We start from the raw sequence: 13,432 nt of genomic DNA, 5'->3' as shown, positions 1-13,432 counted from the left end.
AGAAACCAAATTCATTATTTCTCCTCCTCAAATGGCTCTTGTGCATTACTCACAATTAGGAGAATCACCACTGATCCACTTAAAACCCAAACAAAAAATGTGGAAACATCCCATTCTCCTTTCTATCCTCCCCTTATCCCTTATAAGCATTCAATCTATGGATTCATTTCTATTCCTAGGATGCTATCTCCCAAATATTTCTCAAATTAGTCTTCTCTCTGTTCACGATAAGAGTTTTTTGTATACATGTTTATTTTTCTTTTGGATCATAAGGTAAATATATATTTAACTATATAGAAACTGCCAGAGCAGTTTACAAAATGGTTGTACTATTCTATACTCTCATCAACAATATATGAGAATTCCAACTTCTCTACATCCTTGGTAACATCCGTTGTTGTCGGTCTTTTTAATTTTTGTCATTCTAGTAGCCAGGGCCAGCCACATAATTTGTAGGGTCCAATGTAAAATGAAAATATGGGCCTCTTATTCAAAAAGCAGGGGAAAATGCTATTTTTTATATAAAGCTTTTTCTTTTAAAAATATTTTATTACTTATAAAATGTAATAGGGGTGATGTTGAGAGATCAGAACCCTTGTACATTACTGGTGGGAATGTAAAATGGTGTGGCCACTGTGGAAAGCAGTCTGGTGGATCCTCATAAAGTTAAACATAGAATTACCACATGATCCAGCAATTCCACTTATAGGTATATATGCAAAAGAGTTGAAAGCAGGCACTTAAACAGATACTTTTACACCAATGTTCATAGCAGCATTATAATAGCCAAAAGGTAGAAACAACCCAAGGGTCCATTAACAGATGAATGATTTTTTAAGTGATTATATATATATAATCACTTATATATATTGGAATATTATTCAGCCATAAAAAGCAATGAGATTCTGTGAAGAGGCAAATTCATAGAGACAGAAAGTCAAATAGAGGTTTCCAGGGGCTAGAGATAGGGGGGAATAGAGAGTTATTGTTTAATGAGTACAGACTTTCTGTTGGGGATTGTGAAAAAGTTCTAGAAATGGATAGTGGTGATGATTGTGTAACATTGTGAATGTACTTAATGCCACTGAACTGTACATTGGATAATGGTTAAAATGGTCAATTTTACATTGTGTATTTTATCAATATTTTTAAAAAAAGGAATGAAGTGATACATGCTACAACATGGATGAACCTCAAAAACATTATGCTAAGTGAAAGAAGCCAGTAATAAAAGACCACAAATTGTATGATTCCATTTATATGAAATGTCCAGAATAGGCAAATCTATAGAGACAGAAAGCAGATTAGGTTTCCAGGAACTCTGGGGAGAGGGGGCATGGAGGGTGACTGCTAATGAGTATAGGGTTTCCTTTGGGATAATGAAAATGTTCTGAATGTATAACAGATAGTGGTGATGGTTGTACAACTCTGAATATTCAAAAAGCCACTGAACTGTACATTTTAGGTGGGTGAATTTTATGGTGTGCAAATTATACTTCAATAAAGCTATTACCAGAAAATGTAATAGAAATAGTTGTCAGTCTAATACTAAAATTTTAAATTATTGACATGAATTTTACCATTTATATTGTACAATTCCAGTCTTAAATACAAATATTTGAGCATTTAACTCATATGCAGTATCATTAGTATTTGTAGGAAGTATTAATACACACTTATGTATTTTTGTTCTTATCAGAACAGGGGAAATATTTTTATTTTGCACAAAACTGTTTTTAATTTGTTTCTTGATATTCACACATTTCACCAGCACTCTCTACTGATGAGTAAGGAAGGACTGAAAGGAAAAGGAACAATGGGGTTGCCCTATCTTTCCCTTCCCTCCTATATTATCATTTTCAGTGTAAGAGGTTGGCAAATACAGGGAAGTAGCCAAGTAAGAAAGGATACGATGGGGCTCCTCGGTCATTTGTGTTTCTTAGAATGCAACTGCCTATTACAGAAGCAAGTCTGATTCAAATGGAAAGCTTGGCCTCCTTGGAGCTATCAGCTCCCCATCTCACTCAGCGGAAGATGTTTTGAAATGGAACATGGGCACTGAATTGCAGTGTAGTCACAATGCATGAGAGTCCAGTGAGAATCAAACTGATTACAAATTGTGTTAACAAGCCTCATAGTGATCGCAAATGCTATTTGAAATAGGGCAGCAAGGCATGGTGGACACAGGCATGGATGTATCCCCTCTGCTCACGTTCAAACTCCACCGTCTTCCTTACAAAACAACTTCAAAGGTAAAATTATTAAAATTTTCTTTTTATAAAAATTTGTTTTATTTATTTATTTATTTTTGACTGCATTGGGTCTTCATTGCTGTGCATGGGCTTTCTCTAGTTGCGGCAAGTGGGGGCTACTCTTCGTTGGGGTGCACGGGCTTCTCATTGTGGTGGCTTCTCTTGTTGTGGAGCACAGGCTCTAGGCGCGCTGGCTTCAGCAGTTGTGGCTCATGGGCTCTAGAGCGCAGGCTCAGTAGTTGTGACACACGGGCTTAGTTGCTACATGGCATGTGGGATCTTCCTGGACCAGGGCTCGAACCCATGTCCCCTGCATTGGCAGGTGGATTCTTAACCATTGAGCCACCAGAGAAGCCCTAAAATCATTAAAAATTTGAAGATGGTGACAGTAGAGTTTTAACCAAGTGCCAGGCTCTTCTAGGGGGAGCTATACTTATTCCCCACCCATGAAGCAGCACCTGCTAGTATGTGTAAGTATTGGTATCTCATTGTGGTTTTTATTTTCATTTCCCCAATATCCAGCTAATGATATTAAGTACTCTTTCCTGCACTTATTTGGCATTTTGTATACATTCCTTTGTGAAGTCACTAAGTCTTTTGACCATTTTTTTGCTGGGTCCTTTGTGTGTATGTGTTTTTAAGTTGAGGAATGTTTGATTTACAATGTTGTGTTAATTTCTGCTGTACAGAAATATATACATAAATATACATTCTTTTTTATATTCTTTTCCATTATGGTTTATCTCTATGTCTATGAGTCTGTTTCTGTTTTGTAGGTAAGTTTGTTTGTATCATACTTTAGATTCCACATATAAGTGATATCATATGATATTTGTCTTTCTCTGTCTGACTTACTTCCCTTACTATGACAATCTCTAGGTCCATCCCTGTTGCTGCAAATGGCATTATTTCATTCTTTTTTATGGCTGAGTAGTATTGACAAAGTACATCTTCTTTATCCATTCATCTGTCAAGGGACATTTAGGCTGTTTCCATGTCTTGGCTATTGTGAACAGTGCTGCTGTGAACATAGGGGTGCAAATATCTTTTTGAATTATAATTTTGTCTGGATATATGCCCAGGAGTGGGATTGCTGGATCATATGGCAACTCTATTTTTAGTTTTTTGAGGAACCTGCATACTGTTTTCCATAGTGGCTGCACCAACTTACATTCCCACCAACTCTGTAGGAGGGTTCCCTTTTTTCCACACCCTCTCCAGCATTTGTTATTTGTAGACTTTTTAATGATGGCCATTCTGACTGGTGTGAGGTGGTATCTCATTGTAGTTTTGATTTGCATTTCTCTAATAATTAGTGATGTTGAGCATCTTTCCATGTGCCTGTTGACCATCTGTATGTCTTCTTTGGAGAAATGTCTATTGAGGTCTTCAGCCCATTTTTTGATTGGATTGTTTGTTTTTTTGTTGTTGAGTTGTATGAGCTGTTTGTATATTTTGGAGATTAAACCTTGTCAGTCACATCCTTTGCAAATATTTTCTCCCATTCTGTAGGCTGTCTGGTTCTTTGTTTTTCAAATTACTGACTTGTTAGAATTTTTTCTATGTTCTAGGTGTATGTCCTATGTCAAATATATGTATTGCAATTATTTTCTTTTTCTTTGCTTGCCTATTCACTTTTTAAATGGCCTTTTTGATGTGTGTAACTTTTTAGTTTTGATGAAGTCCAATTCATCAATTATTTTCTGTTTATTGCTTTATGGGTTTTGTCTAAAAAATCTTTGCCTACCCTAAGGTCATGAAGATTTCCCATGTTTTCTTCTAGTAGCTATATAATTTTAGTTTTTATATTTAGGCTTATGATCCATCTTTAATTAATTATTATATACAGTTGTGAGGTATGAGCCAATATTAATTTTTTCCATATATATAGCCAGATGTTCCACCATCATTTGTTGAAAAAACTTTCCTTTGTCCATTTTCTTGCTTTGATGCTGTGGTCAAAAATCAAGTAAGCAGGGCTTCCCTGGTGGCGCAGTGGTTAAGAATCCGCCTGCCAATGCAGGCAACACGGGTTCAAGCCCTGGTCCAGGAAGATCCTACATGCCACGGAGCAACTAAGCCCATGCGCCACAACTACTGAGCCTGTGCTCTACAGCCCACAGGCCACAACTACTGAACCCACATGCCACAGCTACTGAAGCCTGTGTGCCTAGAGCCTGTGCTCTGCAACAAGAGAAGCCACCACAATGAGAAGCCTATGCACCTCAACAAAGAGTAGCTCCTGCTCACCGCAACTGGAGAAAGCCTGCGCACAGCAACGAAGACCCAACACAGCCAAAAGCAAATAAATTAAAAAAAAAAATCAAGTAAGCATACTAGTGTGGGTCTATTTCTGCATTCTCTTGTAGGGAGAGGCATATGCTATGTGCCCTGAGTATTGCTGCACATTCTTGCCGGTATGCTAAGAGTGTAAGGCCCTAACGTCTCTTGGCCCAATACTTACCTGTCCATATCCTTGTTAGTTATAAATCTGGCCCAAGCAGCATTATCCTAATACTAAAACCAGACAAAAGATATTATAGGAAAACTACAGACCAATATCTCTTGTGAATATACAGGCAAAAATCCTCAACAAAATAATAGCAAATCAAGTCCAACAATGTATAAAAAGAATTATACACCACAACCAGGTAGGGTTTATGTTAGGTATGCAAAGCTGGTTCAACCTTTGAAAATCAATTAATGTAATCCATAATATCAACAGGCTAAGAAGAAAAATCACATTATCATATCAATAGGTGTAGAAAAAGTATTTGATAAAATTCAGCACCAATGCATTATTTAAAAACTCTTAGTAGATTAAGAATAGAGCAAAATTCCTTCAACTTACAAGAGAACTTCTACAAAAAACCTACAGCTAACATCATACTCAGTGGTGAGAAACGTGAAACTTTCCTGTTAAGATCAGGAGCAAGACAAGATCAGGATGTTCCTTCTCACCATTGTTTTTCAACATCATATTGGAAGTCCTAGCTAATGCAATAAGACAAGAAAAGGAAATAAATCTGGCCTAATACAAACTCATGTGTTAGCACAACTGAGAGCAAAGCCTAAAACAATGCATTTGCACATTAAATTCCTCTGTTTTTATTTATAAAGGTAAAATAAGAAATGTCATTTAATATAATTTCTCTATTCCTAAAACGTGTACAATACAATCTTAATTGTTAAGTAACCCCTTGATACTGAGAAGATTATAAGTTAAACAGGTGAAAATTAATTTGAAAAAATACTGTTTACCTGATTGAAGCTGTTCAAGTTTATCTTTTTTGTGTGAAGCCAAGTCTCCTATAAAGCAGATACCACCTTTAGCTAGCAAAGCACTGCCACCTTGAATGCTAACTGCTCCAGTTCCATACTTATTCCTGGATAGAGTAGGAAAAATTTCAGTAGAGACTGGGTGACGTATACCACGGGGCACAAGGTTTATACTAAAATTCAAAAGCCTAAGGGAAAAAATAAATTATTCATTACTTATTCATTATTTATTACAAATATTACTTATTTAATATTTGATTTTCAGAAGTCATAATGTATAATAGCTATACAATTAGATTTAATTTGATTCAATGTCTATTGAGCACTAGTGCTATGGATAAAAACGTATATGTAGGACTTCCCTGGTGGTGCAGTGGTTAAGAATCCTCCTGCCAATGCAGGGGACACGGTTCGAGCCCTGGCCCGGGAGGATCCACATGCCGCGGAGCAACTAAGCCTGTGTGCCACAACTACTGATCCTGTGCTCTAGAGCCTGTGAGCCACAACTACTGAGCCCGCATGCCACAACTACTGAAGCCCACATGCCTACAGCCTGTGCTCCGCAACAAGAGAAGCCACCGCAATGAGAAGCCCGTGCACCACAATGAAGAGTAGCCCTCACTCACCGCAATGAAGAGTAGTAGCCCTTGCTTGCTGCAACTAGAGAAAGCCCACACGCAGCGATGAAGACCCAATGCAGCAAAAAATAAGTTAATTGTAGTACCTAACAATATATATATATATATATATATATATATATATATATGAGATTTGGTCCTTAACTTGGAAAGCTCACAGCCTAGAGAGATGTAAACAAAAAACTAAAACACGATGTGATAAGTACTAAAATAATGTCATGAGGACATCCATAAAAGATCATTATTTCCTCCTGGATGCAAGCCAGAGAAAGCTATAGAGAAATGACATTTGAACGGGGACTTCCTTTTTTTACGAATTGCTTTCTTTCGTTTACTTAAAATTTTTGCATTTAGGCTTGCCAGTAGTTCATCATGACTACCCCTGTTACCTATGAATCAAGATAACTCTTGATAACATCCTTTTGCTTTCTAATCTCTTTGCCAATTGCCTCAACCTCTTCATTTCTCAAATTTAAATTATGAGAAAGGAATATGATTATCTTAGCTTAGCTTTTAAATCCTTGCCACAGAAATCATAGCTTGCTGGTGCAATCTACTATGATGAGCAGAGATACGGTACAAAGAGGGTGAAGCAGTATCTCTTAAATGTGGATAGGTAGATGCTATAAAATGTCTAGTGTATGTGTCATTCCAAAGAATTTAGATGCTAATTTGAAGATATACAAAATGGGCGAGTAAGATTTAGAAAGAAAATTTGCAAGCCTATAAAGCAGTGGTTCTCAACCCTAGCTCACATTAAAATCACCTGGGGAACCAACAGGCACATGAAAAGACGGTCAAATCACTACTCATCAGGGGAATGCAAATCAAAACCATGATGAGATATCACATCACACCTGTCAGAATGGCTGTTATCAAAAAGACAAAAAAAAACAACCCAAGCGTTGGCAAGAATGTGGAGAAAAGGGACTCCTTATACACTGTTGGTGGGAATGTAAATTGTTGCACCCACTGTGGAAAACAGTAAGGAGGTTCCTCAAATAACTAAAAATATAGTTACCATATGATCCAGCAATCCCACTCCTGGGTATTAATCCAAAGAAAACAAAAACACTAATTAGAAAAGATATATGCTCCCCTGTGTTCATTGCAGCATTATTTACAATAGCCAAGATATGGAAACAAGCTAAGTGTTTATGAATAGATGAATTGATAAAGAAGATGTGGTACATATATAATGGAATATTATTCAGCAATCAAAAGTATGAAATCTTGACATTTGTGACAACATGGATGGGCCTAGAGGGTATTATGCTAAGTAAAGTAAGTCAGATAGAAAAAGATAATTGTTATATATGATTTCACTTATGTGGAATCTAAAAAAAAAAAAAAAGAACAAACAAAACAAGACAGAATAGATACAGAAAACAAACTTGTTGTTGCCAGAGGGGAGGGGGATTGGGAAAGTGAAATAAGTAAAAGGGATTAAGAGGTACAAACTTCTAGTTATAAAATAAATGTCATGAGGATGTAAGGTACAGCATAGAGAATATGGTCAATAATATTGTAATAACTTTGTATGGTGACAGATGGTAACTAGACTTATTGTGGTGACCATTTTGAAATGTATATAAATATTGAATCACTATGATGTACAGGAACATGATATTGCATGTCAATTATACTTTTTAACAAAAAAAAATTACCTGGGGTTTTTAAAAAATTCTAATGCCAAGCTCCATCCCAAACGATGTAAATTAGAATCTCTAGGGGTGAGCCACAGTCATAATTTTTTTAAAAAATAAATTTATTTATTTATTTTTGGCTTTGTTGGGTCTTCGTTGCTGCGCGAGGGCTTTCTCTAGTTGCGGTGAGTGGGGGCCACGCTTCGTTGTGGTGTGTGGGCTTCTCATTGTCGTGGCTTCTCTTGTTGCGGACCACGGCCTCAGTAGTTGTGGCTCGCAGGCTCTAGAGCGCAGGCTCAGTAGTTGTGGTGCACGGGCTTAGTTGCTCCACGGCATGTGGGATCTTCCCAGACCAGGGCTCGAACCCGTGTCTCCTGCATTGCAGGCGGACTGTTAACCACTGCGTCACCAGGGAAGCCCCATAAATTTTTTTTTAATATTATCCCAGATGATTCTAACATGCAGTCAGGCTGAGAACCTAGTTATATAGAACAATGGGCCTCAAACTTGGCTAATCATTGGAATCAGCTGAGGAATTTTTTGAACTACTGATACAAGGTCACAAAGTAAAAGATCCAAATACAAAAATCAATTGTATCTCTATATACTCACAGCAAATATTTGAAAAATAAAATTAATAAAACACTACCATTTTTAATAGCATCAAAAATACCAAATACTTAGAAATCAACTTAAATTATGTGCATGACCTTTACAAAACATTGCTGAAAGAAATTAAGATTTAAATAAATGGAGATATAAACCCTATTCACAGATTGGAAGACTCAACATTCTTAAGATGTAAATTCTTCCCAAATTGATTTATAAGTTAAATGCAGTTCCATCAGAATCCTTAAAGGCTCTTTTCGGGTGATGGGGATGGAGGTTGGTATTAACATATAGATTCTAAACTTTTTTTTTTTTTTACGGTACGCGGGCCTCTCACTGTTGTGGCCTCTCCCGTTGCAGAGCACAGGCTCCGGACGCACAGGCTCAGCGGCCATGGCTCACGGGCCCAGCGGCTCCGTAGCATGTGGGATCTTCCCGGACCGGGGCACGAATGTGTGTCCCCTGCATCGGCAGGCGGACTCTCAACCACTGCGCCACCAGGGAAGCGATTCTAAACTTTATAAGAAAATGTAAACGACCTAAAATAGTGCAAACAAATCTTAAAAATAAAGAATAAAGTTGCACTACCTGATTCAAAATTTACTATAGAGCTACAATAATCAAGAATGTGAGGCATAATTATAGACATAAAGGTCAAAATAACAGAAAAGAACGTTTAAATAGATATATACCCAGATATATACCCAAAATAACAGAAAAGCCATTTAAATAGATATATACCCAGTTCAATTTTACACCTAAAATTGTTTGTAACCAGTTTATAACCACTGTTTATAACCAGTTCAACTAATTTGCAACACTGGTAGCAAAGCAATTCAATGGGGAAAGGAAAGTCTTTTAAACAAATGGTATGGAAAAATTAGATAAATGCATAGGAAAAATATTAACCTTGGCTCCAAACTTGTATCACATACAAAAATTGACTTGTAATAGAAAACAGACCTAATGTAAAAACAAATACTTCTAGAAGAAAACATAAAAGAATATTTTCATGACCTTGGGGTAGACAAAGATTTCTTAAACAGAACCCAGAAAACACTAAACATAAAAGAAAATAATAACCTAAACTAAAAGGACTGCTCATCAAAGATATCTTTAAGAAAAAAAAACTCAAGCTTTAGACTGGGAGAAAAATTTCATGATACATATGTGACAATGGATGTGCATCTGGAAGAGCCCCATTTAAAAGTGAACAAAGGACCTGACACTTCAGAAAAGGAGATACATGAGTAGCTAATAAGCACATGAAAAAGAGCTTGAATCAGTAGTTATCAGGGAAATGCAAATTAGAACTGTAGTGAGACACCATTTCACATGCACTAGAATGGCTAAATTGAGAAAGACTGACCACACTGGATGTTGGTGAGGACAGAAACAACTGGAACCTTGACTCATTGTTGGGAATGTAAAATTGTAAAACCACTTTAAAAAACTGTTTGGCAGTTTCTTATAAAGTTATATAAACCTACCTTATGACAATAATTCCACTCCTAGGTATTTATCCAAGATAATAAAAACCTAAGTCTACAAAAAGACTTATACAAGGGATGTTTATAGCAGCCTTACTTATATAGTCAAAACATGCAAAACCCAAGGCTTCCCTGGTGGCGCAGTGGTTAAGAATCCGCCTGCCAATGCAGGGGACGTGGGTTCAAGCCCTGGTCCAGGAAGATACCACATGCCTTGGAGCAACTAAGCCTGTGCTCCACAACTACTGACCCTGCACTCTGGAGCCTGCGAGCCACAACTACTGAGCCCACGGGCACAACTACTGGAGCCCATGCTCTGCAACAAGAGAGGCCACTGCAACGAGAAGCCCGCACACCACAACTAAGAGTAGCCCCTGCTCGCTGCAACTAGAGAGAGCCCACACGCAGCAATGGAGACCCAAAATGCAGCCAAAAACCCCCCACAAATCCATTCATTGACTCATTCATCAAATAGCAATTGATCATCTTCTGTGTGCCATGCCCTGTCCTAGGACTTTGCTTTAATAATGAAAAAAAAACAAAACAAAAAAAACATGCAGGGCTTCCCTGGTGGCGCAGTGGTTGAGAATCTGCCTGCCAATGCAGACGACACGGGTTCGAGCCCTGGTCTGGGAAGATCCCACATGCCATGGAGCAACTGGGCCCGTGAGCCACAATTACTGAGCCTGCGCGTCTGGAGCCTGTGCTCCGCAACAACAGAGGCCGCGATAGTGAGAGGCCTGCGCACCGCGATGAAGAGTGACCCCCACTTGCCACAACTAGAGAAAGCCCATGCACAGAAATGAAGACCCAACACAGCCATAATTAGGAAGGAAATTACTTAAAAAAAAAAAAAAAAAAAAAACATGCAAAACCCAAATGTCTATCACGAGGAGAACAGATAAATTCTGGTATATTCATATAATGGAACACTACTCATCAATAAAAACAATGAACTTCTGATACACACAACAGGGCCAATCTCAAAAACATGTTAAGCGGGGCTTCCCTGGTGGCGCAGTGGTTGAGAGTCCGCCTGCCGATGCAGGGGATGCCGGTTCGTGCCCCGGTCCGGGAGGATCCCACATGCCGCGGAGCGGCTGGGCCCGTGAGCCATGGCCGCTGAGCCTGCGTGTCCGGAGCCTGTGCTCCGCAACGGGAGAGGCCACAACAGTGAGAGGTCCGCGTACCACAAAAAAACAAAAAACAAACAAACAAAAAACATGTTAAGCGAAAGAGGCTAGACCCAAAAGAGTGTGCACTGTATGATCCTAGTTATACGAAGTTCAAGAACAGGAAGATTAACCTATGGTGACAGAAATCACCCGTGGAGATAGGAACTAACTGGAAGAGAGAATGAAGGACCTTTCCAAGGTAAAGGAAAATGAAAATGGTCCATATCTTATTGAGGTGATGGCTATAGGAATGTATGCATCTGTCAAGACTCATCGAATTGTATACCTAAGATCTGATTACTTCACTTTATTTATGTAAATTTTACCTAACAAACAAAACAAAACACCAAATCTCTCATACAGCCCCAAATACCACAGGAAAAGGTTAATGACAAACAGAAAGAGAGACAAAGGCTTTAATTTACAAGAGGCATCACAAATCAGTAAGAAATAAACAACTTAATTTAAAAAATGGACAATGGTCAAGGAGTTCATAGAAAAATAATAAAAAGTGTTGAACAAATTCTAAATGATGCTAAAACTTACTTCTAGTTAAAGAAATACAAATTAAAATAAAATACCACTTTCCATCCATCAAATGGCAAAATTTTAAAGTTTGATAATACCCAGTGTTGGTGAGGCTGTTAGGAAACAAATATTCTCATGCTCATTAGTGTAAGATTAAATTGGTGCAATCTGTAGCAGTTAGCACTATATTTACATTGTGATTTAATTTTAATTTTAGCAAAACATCATCTGTCCAATTAAGTTAGAGCTAATTTGAATTTTATTTTTTTAATTTAAAATTCACTCTATAAATTTGTTTTTGCTTTGTATTTGCATACATGATTTTAATATATGAAGCTTATTCCTAGCTTTTTGAACATTTAAGTAACTTTTTAAAAAGGGTACTTGCTAGTGGGGAGCCCCAATATGCTGAGTAGAGGCTTACTCCAAGGTTACAGTGACACCCCCAAAACAGTAATTTTGGCACTTTTAACAGCCTTCTTTGGGCACAGTGAATCAATACTATTGAATCTTGAAGAAAAAGAAGAAAACAGCTTGTTAGCTCTAGCGGGGAGATTATTTTGAAGTGAAAACAAAGTACAAAAGCAGAACACTGATCTAGGGAATGGGGGAAAAGGAAGCCTGCAAAGGAGCCATTTATTTAAAAAGGTCTGAGTGGGGAAACAAGTTGAAACTTTGAGTGGTTAGATTCTCAAAATGTTGAAAGCAAATATCCCATTTCTCAATTCATGTTTTAAAAAGTTTTGAACTTCATTGATAAAAGTTTATTTAAATATTTATACTGCTCAGATAAATTCCAAATATTTGTCTTGTAATAATGCTCATGGAAAAGATGTATGCAAATCTGTGACCAATTCATAATGTCATATATTTTACCTGTCTACGAGTAGAATATCACTTGTTATAATTAAAAGATCCAGGCAATCTTCCAGTTCCTTGTTACGGTCACTTGTCTGTACTAGACTCATCAACAAACAGAGCTTGAGCAAATTGTAAGTCCCAGGAGGAACAATTTGTGATGCAAAGATATTGGCAAGTATTGCTGTAAACTTCCAGTATGAGCTGGAAGTCAAAGAGAGGAGACACCTGAAATTGTCGCTAATTCCTGAAGGAACTGAAAGTAAATATTACATATATGTTAAAAAGAGTTTTTTAAAACAAGAAAATGATATTATAGACATCTAATTCCATTTATCTAAAATATTATCAAATTGCAGTTCTTTTAATGATGCCACATTCAAATTATTACAATGATATTAAATTATGATTGGAGGTCACTCTGGTCTATCATTTCTATCCCAAGGAATGCAGTAAGAAGAAGCAGTCAACCTGTGTGCCCACATAGACTGGCTGTGGGTTGCAAGCAAATCTCTCATTTTTTTCCTTTTAAGACCTATGTGAGCAAAGCCAGATCATGGGGCTCTTGTACTGCAGTGTTTGCTTCTACATATCTATGTTTGAAATATTATCACCTTTAGTGAGGTCTAAAAAGCAGAATGGGAAATATTTGATTATTGCTGTTAAAAGGGGAGATTTATACTCTACTACTTCAACATATTCTGTAACATTCTAGACCTTCTCCACTACCTTATTCTGTCCAACTCCTGAAAGAGATGAGTGTTTTAATCCAGTTGGTCAGTTTGGGAGAAACAGCTCTGCACATGTAACCCAGTCCCTTTCTCCTTCCTCTTGGGCTGTCATCACAGGGCAATGATTTCTCCCATGGACCAAGGGAGGCCTACATTAGTGTAGCTCTTGCCACATTTGGGTGGTTAAATCTGGCTAATTCTGGAGTTCAGCAGAAGAAACCACACT

At 37.6% G+C, this 13,432-nt stretch overlaps 1 protein-coding gene across 1 annotated transcript in view; it reads right to left on the bottom strand.

Moving 5' to 3' along the window:
• The window catches only part of MCMDC2 (minichromosome maintenance domain containing 2), a 37,549-nt gene that overhangs the window by 14,425 nt on the left and 9,692 nt on the right, over window positions 1–13,432 (bottom strand). Inside the window, exons 8-9 of the mRNA XM_007448486.1 lie at window positions 12,494–12,731; window positions 5,514–5,719 (exon numbers count right to left, since the gene is read on the bottom strand). Of these exons, the coding sequence (XP_007448548.1) occupies window positions 5,514–5,719; window positions 12,494–12,731 (444 nt within the window). The remainder of the gene's footprint in view (window positions 1–5,513; window positions 5,720–12,493; window positions 12,732–13,432) is intronic.

The sequence above is a fragment of the Lipotes vexillifer genome, unplaced genomic scaffold (assembly GCF_000442215.2).
Source record: "Lipotes vexillifer unplaced genomic scaffold, Lipotes_vexillifer_v1.1 scaffold815, whole genome shotgun sequence".
NCBI classification, from domain to species: domain Eukaryota; kingdom Metazoa; phylum Chordata; class Mammalia; order Artiodactyla; family Lipotidae; genus Lipotes; species Lipotes vexillifer.
Note: the sequence above shows the minus strand (reverse complement) of the source record. Positions and strands in the feature narration are given on the sequence as shown.